This window comes from Oryzias melastigma, linkage group LG6 (genome assembly GCF_002922805.2).
Source record: "Oryzias melastigma strain HK-1 linkage group LG6, ASM292280v2, whole genome shotgun sequence".
Classification (NCBI taxonomy): Eukaryota; Metazoa; Chordata; class Actinopteri; order Beloniformes; family Adrianichthyidae; genus Oryzias; species Oryzias melastigma.
In genome coordinates, this window is record NC_050517.1 from 6,611,852 (window position 1) to 6,628,685 (window position 16,834).

Below are 16,834 nucleotides of genomic sequence, written 5' to 3' on the forward strand. Positions count from 1 at the left end.
GTGTGGGAATGCAGTAAAATCACTCCAGCTTAACCTTTCTAGTAACAATCCAACACATTCTTACTTCCAAGTCGTCACATATTGACATTTGGTTAAGAACCCTCACGTGTCATTTTTTGATGTTTTGGGTGTCCCCAAGTCATTGTTTTTCGACATGCTGGCTGTTCCCATTAAATCCTGGGTCCCCTACTTCGGTCCAATACCATGACGCGGAGGGCACCTGTACTGGACTTGGCACCAGAAGCGAACTGGCACCAGGTTAGCGTAAGGGCACAGGTACTGGGTTAGGGTATCAGTACTGGATGCATCCAGAGGACCTGTCCCCAAAGGTGGTGGACCCTTGATTTTATGAATAGCCAGCATGTCAAAAAACGAGGAGTTGGGGACCACCAAAGCATCATAAAGTGGCGCGGAGGGTTCCTCAACCCAACGTCAGTATGTGACGACTTGGGGATGAGAATTTGTTGGACAATCAGAAACCACAAATCAATGCCACTGCGTAACAAGAATGAACTAGAAAAGTTTCATTAACTGCGATAATTCTAATGGGAACGCTTTTTTACTGAAAGTAGTCATTGAAAATGCTGAAAAGCTGAAAGCTGCTGAAAATGCAAAAGCTATTTGAAAAATCTGAAATTCACGAAAGGTGACCTAAATTTCTGAAAAAAATGCAGCAAAATTGCTTAAAAATCCTCAATCCATGCCAATTTTGCAAAAACATTTTGAGTGTTGCTTAAATATGAGCTGCACTCCAAATTATCCCAAAAACCTTAGTAGATGCCAAATTAGCCTAAAAGAATCTAGCACTTTGCTTATATAGGCTACTAACTAAACTCTAAAATAACCTAGAATACCAGTTAACCAAATCAGTCAAAAATGTTAACCTGTTGCTGAAGTATTAGCTAATCTCCAAATTAGCATAAAAAACCTCAGTAGATGCCAAATTACCCAAATGAGCTATCATAATGTTAATATAACACCTCAATGCCATTTTTTAAAAATAACTATAAAAGATGAAACCTTAACCCATTAATATATTTAAATCAGCTTCCCTTCTTGCTACCTCTCCATTTGAAGGGGCATTTGTAATGCAAGTGGTACCCGAAATGTTTTTTTAAAGATATAAGATACATTGCCCTGTGTCGCGCTGTAGTTCTGAAGTTTACATTGAAATCTAAATAATAACTTTTTGTTATAGCATGACCTTTTAAAGTATTAAAACTACTGTTGATAAGTATATATAAGCGCTGCAGGCTCTGCGCTAACGCTAGCTGAGCGAAAATGACATCCAAATTCTGAGACACTATACTTTCCGTAACTCTCCGTTTGGAGAGCTAAACTTAGGGGAAAGGAGAAAGGAAGAATCCAGTTTTGGCCCTAGCAGTTACAAAACCCTTTGAATGCTGCATCCTTTACTTATCTTACTCTGATTTAAAGACCCACTCTGGTGAAAATGCTGTTCTGGGTGTTTTTGACATGTGCTTGTAGCATTTTTCTGAAGATGGAAGACTAGAAATTTAGCTTAAAATAAATTCTATGTCTTTATTCAACTTGTTGAGAATTAGGATCAGAGGACAAAATGCTTTTTGAAAAGAAAATACGGTGGGCGGGCCACAAGCTCCTCGTTCTGCTCCATTCTGATGCATCCACTTGTAGACAAATAGATTCATGATTGTCTTTTTCTTCCTTGTCTGAGCTGGAATCTGGATCAAAACGGCAGCTGCATATCTCCAGAATTGATCGCCATTTTAGCGAGGGTCTAGTGGGAGACCATGTAAACAGAGAGCTCTCAGTAATGGGGATGGGAAGGGTTGCTATGCATCAAAAGTCCCGCCCACAATCAGATATGGATTTCTAATGAACTTCTGGCGCTCTGCAGAAACTATGTCTTACAGGTTTTTTTATTATTATTTTGGCTAAAAACGACATAATCATAATTAAAAGACCACCGGGAACAGTTTAAAAACAGAATAAAAGGTGACCGTGTGGGAATTTAATTTTAGGAAAAATCTCTAACTTGAAGCAGGAAATAAAGGTCTTAAAGAACTAGGTCTGAGAGCCAGTGTTTTCCTAGTTTAACCGTTACTTCATCCACACCAACATTTGGTAAAAACAAAGGTGTTTGCTCAAAATGATGCACAGTGGTGCAGACGGTACCTGGCCAGGCAGATGCGTGCTCTCTGACCGCCGCTGAGAGTTGACCCGCCTTCACCGAGTGATGTCTTGTCTTTCTCAGGCAGTGACGCAAAATCCTTAAGAGAGAAAAAAACATAACATTAACCAGGTTAAACACATGAAACATTTCTCTTCCCCTTCCAAAAGTACAAACTTTAGAGCAAACTGAGTAACATAAAATCTTTAACACAATGTAACTTTTCAGCCGTTAACACGGTAATTCCAGTAGATTCTGAAGGTAAAAAGCGGCTCAATGAGCCGCTTTTTACCTTCAGAATCTACTGGAATTATCGTGTTAACAATTAAAAAATTACAGTAAATCAGAGAACATAAACACTGGAGCTCTGGTGTCAAAGGGTTAAATGGATCACCAACAGTAAGGAGATAGAAATAAAAACACAAATGAGAAAAAAAACACAAATGTAACATTTAGTCATTCCTTATCAGAGAATGAAGAATACTCTTTTCTGGAGTGTGCTGCAAAGATCTGAAAACAACTGAACCATCATAAACTACCACGCCTCTAAAGAAACTACAAAGCTAACAGAAAATGGAAACATGGTACTGGACCACTGCAAGGAGATCGCTGACCAGCTCTTGATGCAAACTTGGAAATAATGATCTCTGTTTTATCAGACGTCTCAGTGTTTTTGTCTCTGTCCACTCCGACACCAACCAGGGATAATCAAAAGAGTCTAGTTTGAGGTTATTTAAGTAAGGAGATGTTCTGTATGTTAAATCTAAATTCCTATATTTGATGTGTTTGTCAGTCACTAACCTCAAGCTTTTACAAAATCTAATTATGACAATTAGAAAAAAGTTGAGTAGAACCATTGACTGTATATGAGAACTGGACTGAGTGTGACATCATCAATTGAAAATTGTTTAGTTTGAGTTCAAATGAAAAGAAGTCAGTTCAGTCGCCATTTATATGAGTGCCACCATGTTGGAGTTGGACAACATCAGAAGGCAGTAATTGGTCGGAATTGATCTGAGTCTATTGCAGGGGTGTCAAACTCAGTCGCACAGGGGCCAAAATTTCAAAACACACCTTAGGTTGGAGGCTGAACAAGATAAACATTTATTGAACACTCTAAAACTACATTTTTAAAACTTTAAAATGTAATTTTTTAAACATAACTGTGAATAATTAAAAGGCTGGAATATTATTCCAGAATTGATCAACTTAAACCTTAAATAACTTTCAATATTTTACTCTCCATAAAAATATATTTTGTCAAAATTATACAAGTTAGAAATCAGCGCAAGATAACATCGGGTCATTAATAATAATAAAATGAAATGATCTGGAGGTTCGGATAAAAACATGACATCTGGGCCCCCAGGCCTTGACTTTGACACATGTGGTCTATGCCAACCACTCTCACCAATCAAGAGTGATCTTGTTGGAAGGCCACACCCCTACCACTGGAAAGTGAGCCATATAAAATCTGTCAAATCCTTCGAGCATTGGACGCGAGTCCACATGCTATTACTTAGGCATCAGATTAGTGAGTTTATTACTTGAATAACTTGAAAATAAAGAGCAAAAATCATGAAAAAGAGGGAATTATCAAGAACATGTTGAAAATGTATCAGAGCAAGAATGTTTATTCTGACCAATAGAATGACAGAGTAATAGCTGTTTATTTCTCATTAGAAGTCTACGGGATTTTGGCTTCTGGAACCAGCGGGGAACTTCCCGTTTGGAACACCAGGGGGAGGAGTCTCACAGTCCAGTTCTCTTATGCAGTCCAACTGGATTTCACCATTCTTAAACAGCAACTAGCAGGTTAGTGGACTTGTGGTAGAGTGTCCACCCCGAGACTGGAAGGTTGTGAGCTCAAATCCTGGCCAAGTCATGCCAAAGACAAATGGGACCCGATGCCTGCCTGCTTGATACTCAGCATTAAAAAAGGTTTGATTGGGGGGTTAAACCACTAAAAATGGTTCCTGAGTGCAGCTGTGTCTGCAGCTCACCCCTCCCCCAGGGGATGGGTCAAATGCGGAGAATAAATTTCACACACACCAAGGTGTGTGATAACTAATGGGACTTTAAATTATCTTTGAAAAGTCCCTAACCCTTTAGCCATGTTTTCTTTGGCGTTCTCTGCATGTGGCGCTTTAAGACAACCTCAATCCAAATCACTACTTTAAGTAAAAAAAGAGTTATTGACTTTTAGCCAAACGGCCTCCAAACAAGATGATAACAAATTGAATTGTCTGCTAACTCTAAAAGGAGTCCTTCAAAAACAGACCGGGGTCTGGGACTCCAGTCCTCAAGGGCCACCATCTTTCTGGTTTCTCTGAAACCAGATCCAACTTGCTGCTGATTATCTGGGACAGGTTTGTGTTTTGCCATCGAGAAGCTACAATTGCAGGTTAGTTAGAGAACAAATATGACATACCGGCCCTCAAGTTCTGGAGTTTGACACCTGTGTGTTTTTTTAATTAGAAACGTGGTAAACTTGGTGTTATAATACAGGTTCAAAACTACCTTTATTTGTTTATTTGTTCTTGGATATTCTCGTAATTTTGAGCAACAAACAGATTTTGTCAAAAGCAACAAAAAAACTAAAGTTAACTTAATAAAAAATCCAAAATGTGACACGTGGTAACAAAAGAGCGGTCAGAGGTTTTAACAGAGAAAAGCACCAAACACAGATGGTAAAAACATGAGGGACATTACAAGAAGACAAGGACGCATGGTGGTATGTGAGAGGCAGATATAGTCCACACCAAAGACTGATGAAGAACATCACTGTTAAGACTTCCTACCTTCCATCTCCAGCTGCTGCTGTTCCAAAGGGAGTGCAAAGGAAATCAAGTTAACACAACTTGATCAACAAATAAAATAATGTTACATGTCTGTATAATGTCACAGATCGTCTGGGATTCTTATTCAGGATATTGTCAGGAGTCATAGTTCTGTCTCCCCCTCTGGTCACTGGCGAAAGCCAACTCCAGAATACTGAAGACACTACATCTCCCAGCTGCCCCAGTACACACTCCTCAGATGCTGCTCAGCTGACTCTCCTTTGACAATCACCCACAGGACACTTAAGCTCTGCACAGATCCTCAGTCAATGCGAGGTATTGTTTGTGCCACCCTGCCTGCATTACTGAGCATTTCTACCTGCATTACTGAATGTTTCTGCCTGCACTACTGAGCGTTTCCGCCTGTATTACTGAGCGTTTCTACCCGGACCTAATTTTTTGTGTACCTGACCCTGTTTCATCTCTGATTGCCTGCTGCCTTCCCTGACCCTCACCTGGACTCTGACTTCTCTAGTCTCCTCTTGGATGATCCCATGCTTGTGTTTGACCTTAGCCTGTCTGACCCTGATTTAGCTTTGTGGACTTTTAGATTAGTGCTTAGTTCCTGTCTGATCTATAAACATGCAGCACGTGGAACCAGCTGTATGCCTGTTTGTGACAAATATAATTTAGATATTTACATCCAAGATCATTTCACAGATGGATCAACATTCTATTTCACATATATGTGTCAGCTCCTGTATTGTAGTATGACCTTGACACTTGACCAGTGATATAGAATAATAACTTTTGGAATAATGTAATGTCTCTTAATGTGTTCTATAGGAGCTTGATTGCTTGAAGTAAACCAAATCCAGATTCCAACTTCTTCACAATGGTAAACAGTCACATTTAAAGGATTTAATGAGCTATTTTTTTTTTCTTGATGTAAAGTTCTGTCAATTTTATTCTGGCTTTTGGGTTTTATTTGTGACCTGCCTGTCTTTGTGCATCAATATTTTATTCCTGGAGATGTTCAAGATGTTTGTCTGTCTGGAGAAACTGAACAGAGTGGGCCTCATCTTAATTTACAGGTTTAGTTCACTTATTTTTTCTTTATAATAATTAATGAGACAGTGCATTATTGACCTCACTTTAAGTAAAAAACAAAAAACTAAAACTTGGGATTTCAAATATAATTTTTGTGTCAAAGATGACATTTGTGAGAGACAGTTTGACTTAACCCTTTAACACCCGAGGTGTCCCCGGTGACAATTAAACACAAAATCTTCAGCAAATTGTAACATTTTCAACCGTTGTCACGATCAACGTAATTCCAGTAGATTGTGAAGGAGAACAGCGGCTCGTGCCACTGTTCTCCTTCACAATCTACTGGAATTACATTGATCTTGTTAAGGTTACAGTAAATCAAAGAACATAAACACTGGAGTGCTGGTGTTAAAGGTCAAACAAAGAGCATTTCCAGAAAGACCGCAGGTGTGGCAGCATGGCATCATGGGACTCCTGTTTTAGTTTTGCTTTCATCTCACTTGCCTCACATCTGTCCTCCTGGTAAAAACCAAGGCACCGTCTTTACATTAGAAATACCAGTACAGCCTCACAGCTTTGTTTGTGTGAAAACAGAGCAGTGTTTTAGTGAAAACCTTCGTCAGAGTCCCAGAGGGCGACACATTAGTCGCTTGATTTAACTTTACATTTTTATAAGACAGGAAAATTGGAAAAAGGATTTTACCAATAAATTCAAATGAAAATCTGCCATTTCAGTCTTTAAAATTGCTGATTTGAGCACTTCAAAGTTATTTTAATGTCAATTCTGAATGTTCTACATCTATGTTTTACAATGAGGATTTGTATGAAAATGTATGAAAATATGAAAATAATTTTTTTAAATGTTTAAAAGGAAATTGTGTAAATTCCAGTCTAGTTGTGTTGTGCTGTTAGTGAATATGTTACTCCTCGCTGCATCATGATCTCTACAGAGAGTTCATAATTTGACACACAAAAAAAAATAATAATAATAATCTTATTTTTCTGTGAGGCAGCTAATGATTTTTTTCTGTTCTAGTGTTGGTTTCTGTAGATGAGTCTGTTTGGCCTCTATTTTTTTTTTTTTTTTTTAGTTTTGCTTCATTAGAAAAATTCCCTGATTCTAGTTGGTTTTTCAAAACATGAAGTTTGTGTTTACCACATATCAGACCTGCGTATTGTTACACACCTCCTCTCCAGTTCAAAGTTTTCCAGGACTCTTTGTGCTGCTCTCTTTAGTGTTTCCAACATACAGGACATTTTGGTCATATTGTGGTTAAACTCTGAGAGAGCTGCTGAGCTCTGCTCTAATTTTAACAATTCAAACTCAGAGTTGTCATGGTAAGCTTGATTCTTTTTTACTGACTCCAGTGAATCAAGTTTGAAGTTTTCACTTTTCTAAATTTGACAAATAGTTTGAGAGTGGGGAGAAATCTACATGTTCACACAAACTTCCCTTCCTCTCCTCATCAAATTATAAAATAGTGAATCAGAAAACAAAAAAAAGGAAAAAAACTGAAAATATGATTTAAAAGGAAAAGTATTTACAGTGTTCCCCCGTTTATTCGCATTTCTTTATTCCTGGTTTCCTGTATTCGCAGATTTTTTTTCAGTAACGTGACTCCTCCCATTTGTCACAAAAACTCTGACAACTCAAGACACTTGTTTGAAACTGAAGAGAGTTGAAGAGCACGCCAGCCCGTACGCTACACACACACTCACAGTGAGCCTGCATGGAGAAATGGCATCAGCTGATTCTGAAGCAGCTCGGACATATCCTGATAATCGCTGAGGATAATTATCATCCGGAGCAGGTTTTTATTATGGATGAAACTGGAAAATTCTGGATAGAGATGCTCTCTCACACTTTACTGATGCAGGAGGAAGCACGCGCTTTTTTAAGTCGAAGAGAGACAGAGTGACAGTCCTCATGAAAAGTTTGCAGTCTATTGTTCTGGATAAAGAAAAACTCTCTATATTGAGCAATACTCCAATGTTCTTTGCTAAATGTTTATTAAGCACATCGAAAGTGTTTTTGATGAGAATGGATCAGTAATGGACATTCTTTGGCTGCGGGTGGCGGGGAGTGAAATGGAGACTGGGGGGTTCTACATATTCAGGGAATAAGGGGGGAATACTGTATTTTCTTTCTTAAGAACACATAAAATTTTAGAAAGCAGGAAAATAAATTTGAACTTAATAGAAAATTATAGAGGAAAAATATATCATTATAATCTAAATCATGTGTCAAAGTCACGGCCCAGGGGCCGGATCTGGCAGGTATATATCCTGCCCTCCAGATGATTTTATTTATTAATGGCCTGATGTTATCTTGTACTTATTTCTAACTTGTATAATTTTTAAAAAATATATTTTTATGGAAAGTAAAATATTGAAAGTTATTTAAGGTTTAAGTCGATTTATTCAGGAATAATATTCCTGCCTGTTTTTATCCATAGTTATGCTAAAAAAATTGTTTTAAAAGTTTTAAAAACGACGATGGCAACTGTTGCTAAGGACTTTTCTGATGACACTGTGAAACGACAGGAGCTAACGCTGCTAGCAACTGTTGCTAAGAATTTTTCAGACGACCAGATGCAACAACACTAGCAAATGGAAAGTTTTAAACATAAAGCAAGCAGAAACTGTAAAGCTATAATCAAAGATGCGTGGACATGCAGAAGATATTGCTTAGTAGACATTAAACTTTCATATAAATTCAGGGGCCTCAAAATATCAACTTGGGGGCCGCAAATGGCCCGCGGGCCGCTAGTTTGAGACCCCTGCTCTCGAGTATTGAATGATTCGTTCATGACTTACACATTTCTCTAACTCAGAATGCTTCCTGTCACTGTGACTGTCTGCTTTCAGACAGTAGACATGATTTTGGTCCTCGTTGGGAGCTGAAGCGACTCATGTTGCATCCCAGAGCAATTTCCATGACAGCAGCAGTACAGATATTATTGTACTGAGTGGTTCAACACTGAGCCTCTGTGAGTGTGTCAGAGCCAGAGAAGATGTGTAAATGTGTGTGTGGGTTTTAAACCTCACAATAGCTCCTCAAGAGCAGCTTTTCTACCAACTGAGAGTTAGTTACATGAAATATTTGCTGCTCTACTCTATCGACGTCATCAGAATCAGTCAGTAAAGCATCTGAATGACCAAACAAAGACAAAACTTGGAGTGGAAGTACCTCCTCCAGCTGGCAGGCCTTAATGATGGAGTTATACCGGTACTCGTCATAGGTCAGGCCGAACAGGATGTTGTCACGGATGGTCCCTGGCATGATCCAAGAAGTCTGCGGTGAGTAGGAAATCCGGCCACTGTGTCTGATTTTACCCTCTGTCGGCACCAGCTCTCCCAGGATCATCATGAGCAGCGAACTCTGAGCAGAAAGCAACACAAGCTCTGTTATTACACCTGATCGGATCAAAGCAGCTGACGTGAGGGTCACACACGCCTTCACTCTCTGTTTTACAAACCCATACCTTCCCAGACCCAGTCGATCCAGCAACCGCCAGCATCTTGCCTTCCTCCAAAAGTAAGCTGATGTTTTTAAGGACAGGAGTGACGTACAGGTTGGTGAAAAAGAGCCCTCCGTCCCCGTTCAGATGCCCGTTTGCTTTGTTCTCCTGCTGGATCTTCTCAAACAGCTTAACTATGCCCTGCAGGAAAAAATAATGGCAGACTTTTCACTTGACTCAGATAGCAGAACCAAACTCTGGAAAAATACACATTATAAAAGGGTTTGACAAAAGGAAACCATTATTTCCAGTCGTTTATTTTCAACAAAGCCATATTTTGGATCTATTCTTTTTCTGGACTCATTGGAAGTTTGGGTTCTGACTGTCTTAAACCATGACTCTGGGACTTTCCTTGAGTCATTTAGTCGAGTGAATATCTTGAGAATGACTGAAGGAACGTTTGAGGAAAGTCTGTTTTCATATCACTCCATCATTTGGGTGGACATTGTGCTCATTAGTGTTGAATGACAGACCATAGCAAAATAGATGGGCTGATATAAACCATTATTAAACCTTCGGTCTCCATTCATGTGGGACTATAGACAAGTTAAAGTGTTTTGTCACTAATCCCAGTTGGGTCCTTTCCGTCTGCATGTTCACCATGCCAGGGTTTCCTCCAGGCACCCCCGGTTCCTCCATCAGTCCAAAGACATGTTTCATAGGTTGATGAATTACTCTAATTGACCATAGGGGTCATGTGATTGTGTGGTCCTGTGACAGGCGGGCAACCTGTCCAGGATTTCGCCGCCTTCGCCCAACAGTAGCCAGGTTAGGCCCCTGACCCCGAAGGGTTTTCCAAAAATGGAAGTTCAAGTGGCTTAGATGTACAACATCTCATCCTATGAAGTGTCAGCTGATCAGTCCTTTGACTTCATTCGTAAAACCTCAAATAAACAAGACTGTAAACGAACTGGAGTAAATTGAGGAGGATTGTGGGTTTTTCCAACGGCTATTTCTCAGGATTTTGTGATGAACAGAAAACAAGTCTTTCCCTTACAGGTGGAGTTCAGAGAAAGGATGGATCAACTGGGTTGAATCCAAGAAGTTCCACTCCAAATATATATGTTTTTCTATCGTAAATTGATTCCATGTGATCTTTTGTTTATGATTATGAAGTTTTTAGCCAAAGTCAAAAAGCCTTTGTCGTTTTTTAAGAAATCAGCAATAACTCATTAGAAATAAAATTCTGGTTTGTGGGCTGGACTAACTCGGAGCACCTCTCCCTGTCACTAATAGCTAATAGTGAGCTCATAGCCTCAAGCTAACAGCAGCAATATTGGATGAATCCAGTCGTACGGTTCTGAGCCAGAATCGTAGAGAGAGTAGAGAGTTTAGTGAATTTAGAGAATTCACTAAATACATGTTTGAAAATGGAATAGGTAGAATGCTTATTAAAGCCTAACCCTTTATGTCTTTTTCCAGTAACTTAAATAATTCACAATATATAAATCTAAACAATCCAAAACAAAATGCCAGGTTTCAGTTAAGAAATTCTTTAAAATAGGTCCTCTACCATGAAAACAAGAACATGTTATAAAGGGAAAAAAGATTATTTTTATTGGAGTGGATCTTTAAAGAGGCATTTTCTGATAATGGAGGAGATATATTAAGGTTAAAATTGTCTTTCTGAGTATTTCTTTTTTTTTTTCAAACGGTTGTGAATCAGGAGCAGATGAAAGAGTGTTGTTTGAAAAAGGTTTGTGACGTGGACGAGCTCCCTGCTCCGCTCCATTCTGATGCATCAGTTTACAGACGTCCTCGTCTGAGCTGGAATCTGGATCAAAACTGTACATGTTAGCCCGGAGGTGTGAGGGGCTGTAAGCTAGCGGTAGAGAGTTTACAGTAAACCAATTAGTGATGGGAAGTGGGGACGGGCTCATTCAAAAACTCTGAAAAAACATGTTTAATCTATCATTTAACAAATATTCTGTAGGGATTGAATGGCCTCTGAATTGTCTTGTACACCAGTAAAGTACATGGGTGAATGTGTAAAGCTGTTTCTCGGTTGTGTTTTCGGTAAACGTGGACTTCATGCTCTGCTTTCACACACTGTGAGAAACAGGAGACCGTCTGCAGACAACAGGAGCCCCCCCAGAGCCTCACAATGGCCTTGATTCAACTCATCCATCACTGCTCAGATTAAAGCATGACACGGCAGATTTAGAAAAGGGGAACTCTGCATGGATCGGACTTAATTATTAACCTTTGTGACGTTTTATGGTTCCGCGTTCCTCTAATGGCCGGATGGGCTCTGACTCGTGTGGGTCTGTCTGGGTGATTCTTCTTCTAACCAGATGACGTACATGCTTCCAGCAATAAAGAAAGAAAACAGCCCACCCCCCACTATTCATGGCTGAATGCCACATTCCAGGAAGATACGGAGGCAACAGGAGAATCGGGGAATTAGGTGATGATCTCCGAATCTCAAAGGGAGAGTCAGAGTGTTCCCAGCAAAAGCAAAGTGGTGACAGCTCTGGGATAATTAAATATGCAAAGTGAGGGGAAAAGCACAGCCGCCCGCTTGTTTTCTCACGGTGTTGGGTGGTCAGTGAATCACACCTGTCAAACCAAGTTTACAATCTCTGCACACAGATAAGAGCACACTGTGAGAATGAACTTCTGTACTTGTAATTCATAGTGATATTGATTCCTTCTGCATGCCACACATTGAACATCTTATATCTTATATCTTTGAGTCCATTTTTGGGCTCTATGAAAAATATGTTGCCACTGAACGCACTCTGAAAGTTAAACCAGTTGAACCTTGACCAACCAAGAACTCTGATTTGATAGTGATGTTTGAGTACATGTCTTTGTGTGTCACGTTTGAAAATGGACCATGAAAGGAAAACGAATAATTCCGGTTTCTGCCCGGCTGGAATTCTGTAACCCCAAGAATTTCATGTATTGGAATGATCTTCACCTTTCACCCCGCTCAGGGGTCGTCACAGAGAATCAGCTCTCAGTCGCTGTGTTTACATAGACACAAGTAATCAGAATAAACACCTGATCAGAATAAAAGTGTGTCATTGGAATCTTCTGACTCGACCCCACCCTGGGACACCAGTGAAGAAAAAAATCCCTGAAAAAAAAAAGTTCAGCGTTCTTTGTTGTGGGGTCCAGATGACCCCACTCCTAATGCAAACATGCCTAGGAAAGCACAAGGGTTACAGACATTTTGCACATGTAAACGCAGCTACAGGAAATTTGGATTTGCATTCATGACTTGATGCTTTCTTTTTTTTTTTAATAAATATGAATTGTGTCTATTTTATGGCACAAACAAAAGCAAAAATGCAAAAAGAAACTAGCATTTATCAAAATGGGATTTTAAAAAACGTTTTTACCTTTTACCTTTAGTAGATGCCAAATTAGCAAAAAAGCTAGCTCGTTGCCTAATTACTGGCTGGACTCCAAATTAGCATAAAAATCATCAGTAAATTAAATCAGCCAAAAATGTTAGCATGTTGCTAAAATATTATCTTAACTCCAAATTAGCATAAAAAATTAATTTGAGGCCAAATTACCCACAAAAAAAAAAGCTAACTCTTTGCTCAATTACTAGCTGAACTCCTAAATGGCCTAAAATTCCTCAGTAAACAAAATTACTCAAAAAAGTTAGCCTGGTTCTAAAATAGAAGCTAAATTCTAAATTATCCCCAAAAAACCTCAGTAGATAACAAATTATCCACAAGATAACAAGATATCCGGTGTGAACACCTTATGCTAAGAGGGGATTCTAAAACCTGCTTTTGCCGCGTTCTTGTGAACGTGGCATAAGACAATCAAAGCAATGCCAAGAAGACGCTTTCTGATATTAAAATAAGAGGTAGCAGACAAGAACGTGGCTGAAGATGTTCATGTTTGATTGCATCTGTTGGATGTTCAGGACACTCATGCTGGTGATTGAATGGTCTGTTTACACAGACGGGTTACAGACAAAAACAAACCTCGTCCCAGGACGCAGACACGTTGACCAGCTCCAGTCCAACAGTCGTCAGGCTGTAGTCCAGAACTCTGTATTCTTCCTTTAACAAAAAGTCCTGTCGGGGGGAGGGGTAAGCTTTGTTAGCAAAGGTTTACGGTTGAACTGCTATCCAGTGACTGATCCACCTACCTCTATCTTTTCAATGAGGGCCAGAGTGTCATACCACATCTGGATGGAGCCCGGCAACTGCCGCGTGAGCGTCATTCGCAGGACTATGCAGTACGAGGCGGTGGTGAAGATCCGCCGCAGGATGATGCCGTTGGTCAGCGCCTGAGGCACGATGGCCGCCATGATCACCACGATGGCGGAGAAGAAGTAGGAGGCGCTGTAAAAGTACCGAATGGATCCGATCTTCCTGGTTAAAGTCATCTCATCTCTGAGAGGGAAAACCAAAGAGGTTTTGTAAATGGATTCTTTAGACAGCCTGTGAATTGTTTTAATCACACGGAAATAGTCCTGTGGACTTTATTACAAATGACAAGGAATGCTGATCATTTTGGATTTGGATTGATCAATCTAAGCAAAGAATAAATCTAAACAAGACAAACAAAAGAAATACATTTCATACATCAAACTTAACATAGTCATGAATTTATTGGAAAATATATCTGTGTCTGTGTCTCCCCCTCTGGCCTTCAGAGTTCTGATTCTCTACACTTCGTTTCCCATCAGCCCCTCCTATCTCTCCCAGGAGCCACATAACTGGTTGTCATCAGTAATCCCCCCCAGCAGTATTTAGTTAGAGCTCTGCTCAGTGCGAAGTCTTGTTTGTGTTATCCTGCCTGCATGACTGAGCGCTGTCATCCTGATCTGATCTTCTGTTTCATCTGCCGCCTGCCCTGACCCTCGCCTGGACCCGACCACTCTGGTTGTTCTCTCATGCTTGTGATTGACATGACCCTGATTTAGCTTTGTGGACTTCTATCTGTGCTTCACGCCTGTTGTTCTGTCGGTGCCAAATTAACCTGCTGCACTTGAATGTTTGTGACCGTATGCTAACATCCACATACGCTTGTAAAGACCTGATAGCTCTTACAGAGAACATGACACATTGAAAGCATTAGATATTACGTCTTTCTAAAGGAGTTTAATAACTACTTAAAAAAAGGAAAGAATCAGAAAGAATCAGAAAAACAAGCAACTATCAGCATTAGCCTCAAATGTCAGAAGAGAAGTGAATAGAGGAGAACTCAGATAAACTGTATCAAAGCCATGCATGTGCTACCCAGAAAAAAAAAGGAAAAATGGAATTTGTCCTCATAGAAGGAGCTGCAGAGTATGGTGTGTGCAAAAAAATAACCTTTTTTAAATACTGTTTTTGATCTTCCTCACTGCAAGACTGAGGGGAATTTTATACTTTCCCTTTGTTGTTCCAGTTTGAGGGGTTTATATTTTTTACCACAGCGAGGCTGCAGTGCTGGTCTCCTTTTCTGTCTGTGTTACTGTGAGTTGTATGGAGCTCACGTTGACCCAACGAGTCTCTTGTACTGCCTCGGTTTAAGTCTTAGACACAAGCACCTGTATGGGGGGGCTGACCAGTACGGGTGCTGGGGGTTTTGGGTTGTCCTGATCCATAAAGGGTCGCAGAGTCGGACAGCTGAATCTGGAGGTGTGTCTTGCATAGTTCTGTCATGCAATACATTTTTTGTGCAATTAATTAATCTAATTAATCTATTTTAATCGCAAATAATTTCAACCTAATTATTGCTGTGAGAAGATTCATTTTGAGGTGTTTTCATTTCATTTTGTGATATTGTGACACAGAAAAATATCATTCTAAAACAAAAAATGGCTCTTATGACGTTTATTTTATTATAACTGCTTTCAAACTTTATTTTTACACCACCAAGAGAGTTTCTGTTTTCAGTCTATTATATACATCAAGTCTAGAGTGCTCTAATAAAAACATGCAAAAACAATAAAAAGGCTTTTCTGAGTAATCTAACAAATATTGACCACGATGGTAGAAAAAACATTAGGGGGATTTTAAATTTTCCTTTGATCTGTTTGATGAACTTGATCATTTTGAAGCTGAAGCAGAAGAGAAATAGAGAAAAGAGAATTTAAGGAGAAAGAAATGAGACACGAGGATGTGAAATGCCGGGAGAATTAAACTATTTAGACTTTGTTTCTTTGAAACAAACTTTTGCTTCATGATTAGGACAAAAACATGCGGGAAGAGGCAAACTTTCCCTCTGAAATGAAATGAAATGCTTTGTTTATCAGGAAAGAGCAGAAGCGCAGAAACTGTTGCCATAACAATGTGACACACCGCTTTTGAGTAGTCCTATAGGTTTTTTAAGTTTAAATAATTGAAGTGAAGTTCTAATAATTGATCCAATATTATTATTTTTTGCAAATGAACATGGTATGAGCAGAGTAATGATCTTCCGGATTTGCATTTTCAGACATAAACGAACATTACAGAAGCAAAAGATTAACATGATAAAAACAAAATAAGGCGTTTAATATCTGTAATTAATAAATCAGTCGTGATTAACACTATAATTTACAACCCTAGTCTTGCAGTTCCCTTGAAGCTCATAGAACCAAATGGAGCGTACCATTCTCGTGCTGTGGTGAGTGTGTTGTAAAGTATGTAGCTCACATGAACAGAACTTAGGGGCTCATATTTGAGTGCACAGTATTTGGGCGGGGTCTGTACGATTTATCCTTACATGTTGAATAACTACGGCCCGCAGCACGCCCATAGGAGGAAATGTTCATGAACATCTTCGCTCTACGGACGAGAAGTTTTGAGGCACGCATCCACCGTACAGGTTTGCTCAGCTTTCATCTCCAGACAGTCAGAAACAGCAGCTGATGCTTTGATCATGCTGAGCAGTGGTGTCATGTTTCTGATATGATTAACATATGCAGGATGAAAAATGACAGCCCTAAAGGCCTGGGAATTAAATACATGACCCGTCGCAGTAAAACACGTTGTTGTTGCAATCTAAGCTCTTCAATTCAGTTGTCTGTTTCAGTTTCTGTCAAACTATAACTGGATGAGTTCAGACCATCAACTTCTTACGTTTTTACGTAATAGATCTGAAATGATTGAAAAAAATGGCCATTGTTGTTGAGATGCTAATAGAAAATCAATAGGATACCAACAGAGCAGGATGTGTGTGGTGTGGGGGTAACGTACTTCCTGATGTTCTTAATGATTGTCTCCATCACTTCCTCCCAGCCGTAAGCTTTGACAGAATGGATGTTTTCCATGATCTCTGAGGTGAGAGCCAGGCGGCGGCTGGTGAATGCGCCCCGCTTTGCGCTGTTAATGAGACAGTTTCATAAGAATCAAGCAGCAGTCCGGAGAATTCAAAGACCCCCCCCCCCC

At 39.6% G+C, this 16,834-nt stretch overlaps 1 protein-coding gene across 2 annotated transcripts in view; it reads right to left on the reverse strand.

Moving 5' to 3' along the window:
• cftr (CF transmembrane conductance regulator) overlaps positions 1 to 16,834 on the reverse strand; it is a 54,568-nt gene that overhangs the window by 21,275 nt on the left and 16,459 nt on the right. For both annotated transcript variants that reach the window (XM_024261925.2, XM_024261924.2), the window contains exons 7-12: positions 16,643 to 16,768; positions 13,621 to 13,867; positions 13,454 to 13,546; positions 9,468 to 9,644; positions 9,173 to 9,364; positions 2,158 to 2,252 (exon numbers count right to left, since the gene is read on the reverse strand). In XM_024261925.2, coding sequence (XP_024117693.1) covers positions 2,158 to 2,252; positions 9,173 to 9,364; positions 9,468 to 9,644; positions 13,454 to 13,546; positions 13,621 to 13,867; positions 16,643 to 16,768 — 930 coding nt within the window. The remainder of the gene's footprint in view (positions 1 to 2,157; positions 2,253 to 9,172; positions 9,365 to 9,467; positions 9,645 to 13,453; positions 13,547 to 13,620; positions 13,868 to 16,642; positions 16,769 to 16,834) is intronic.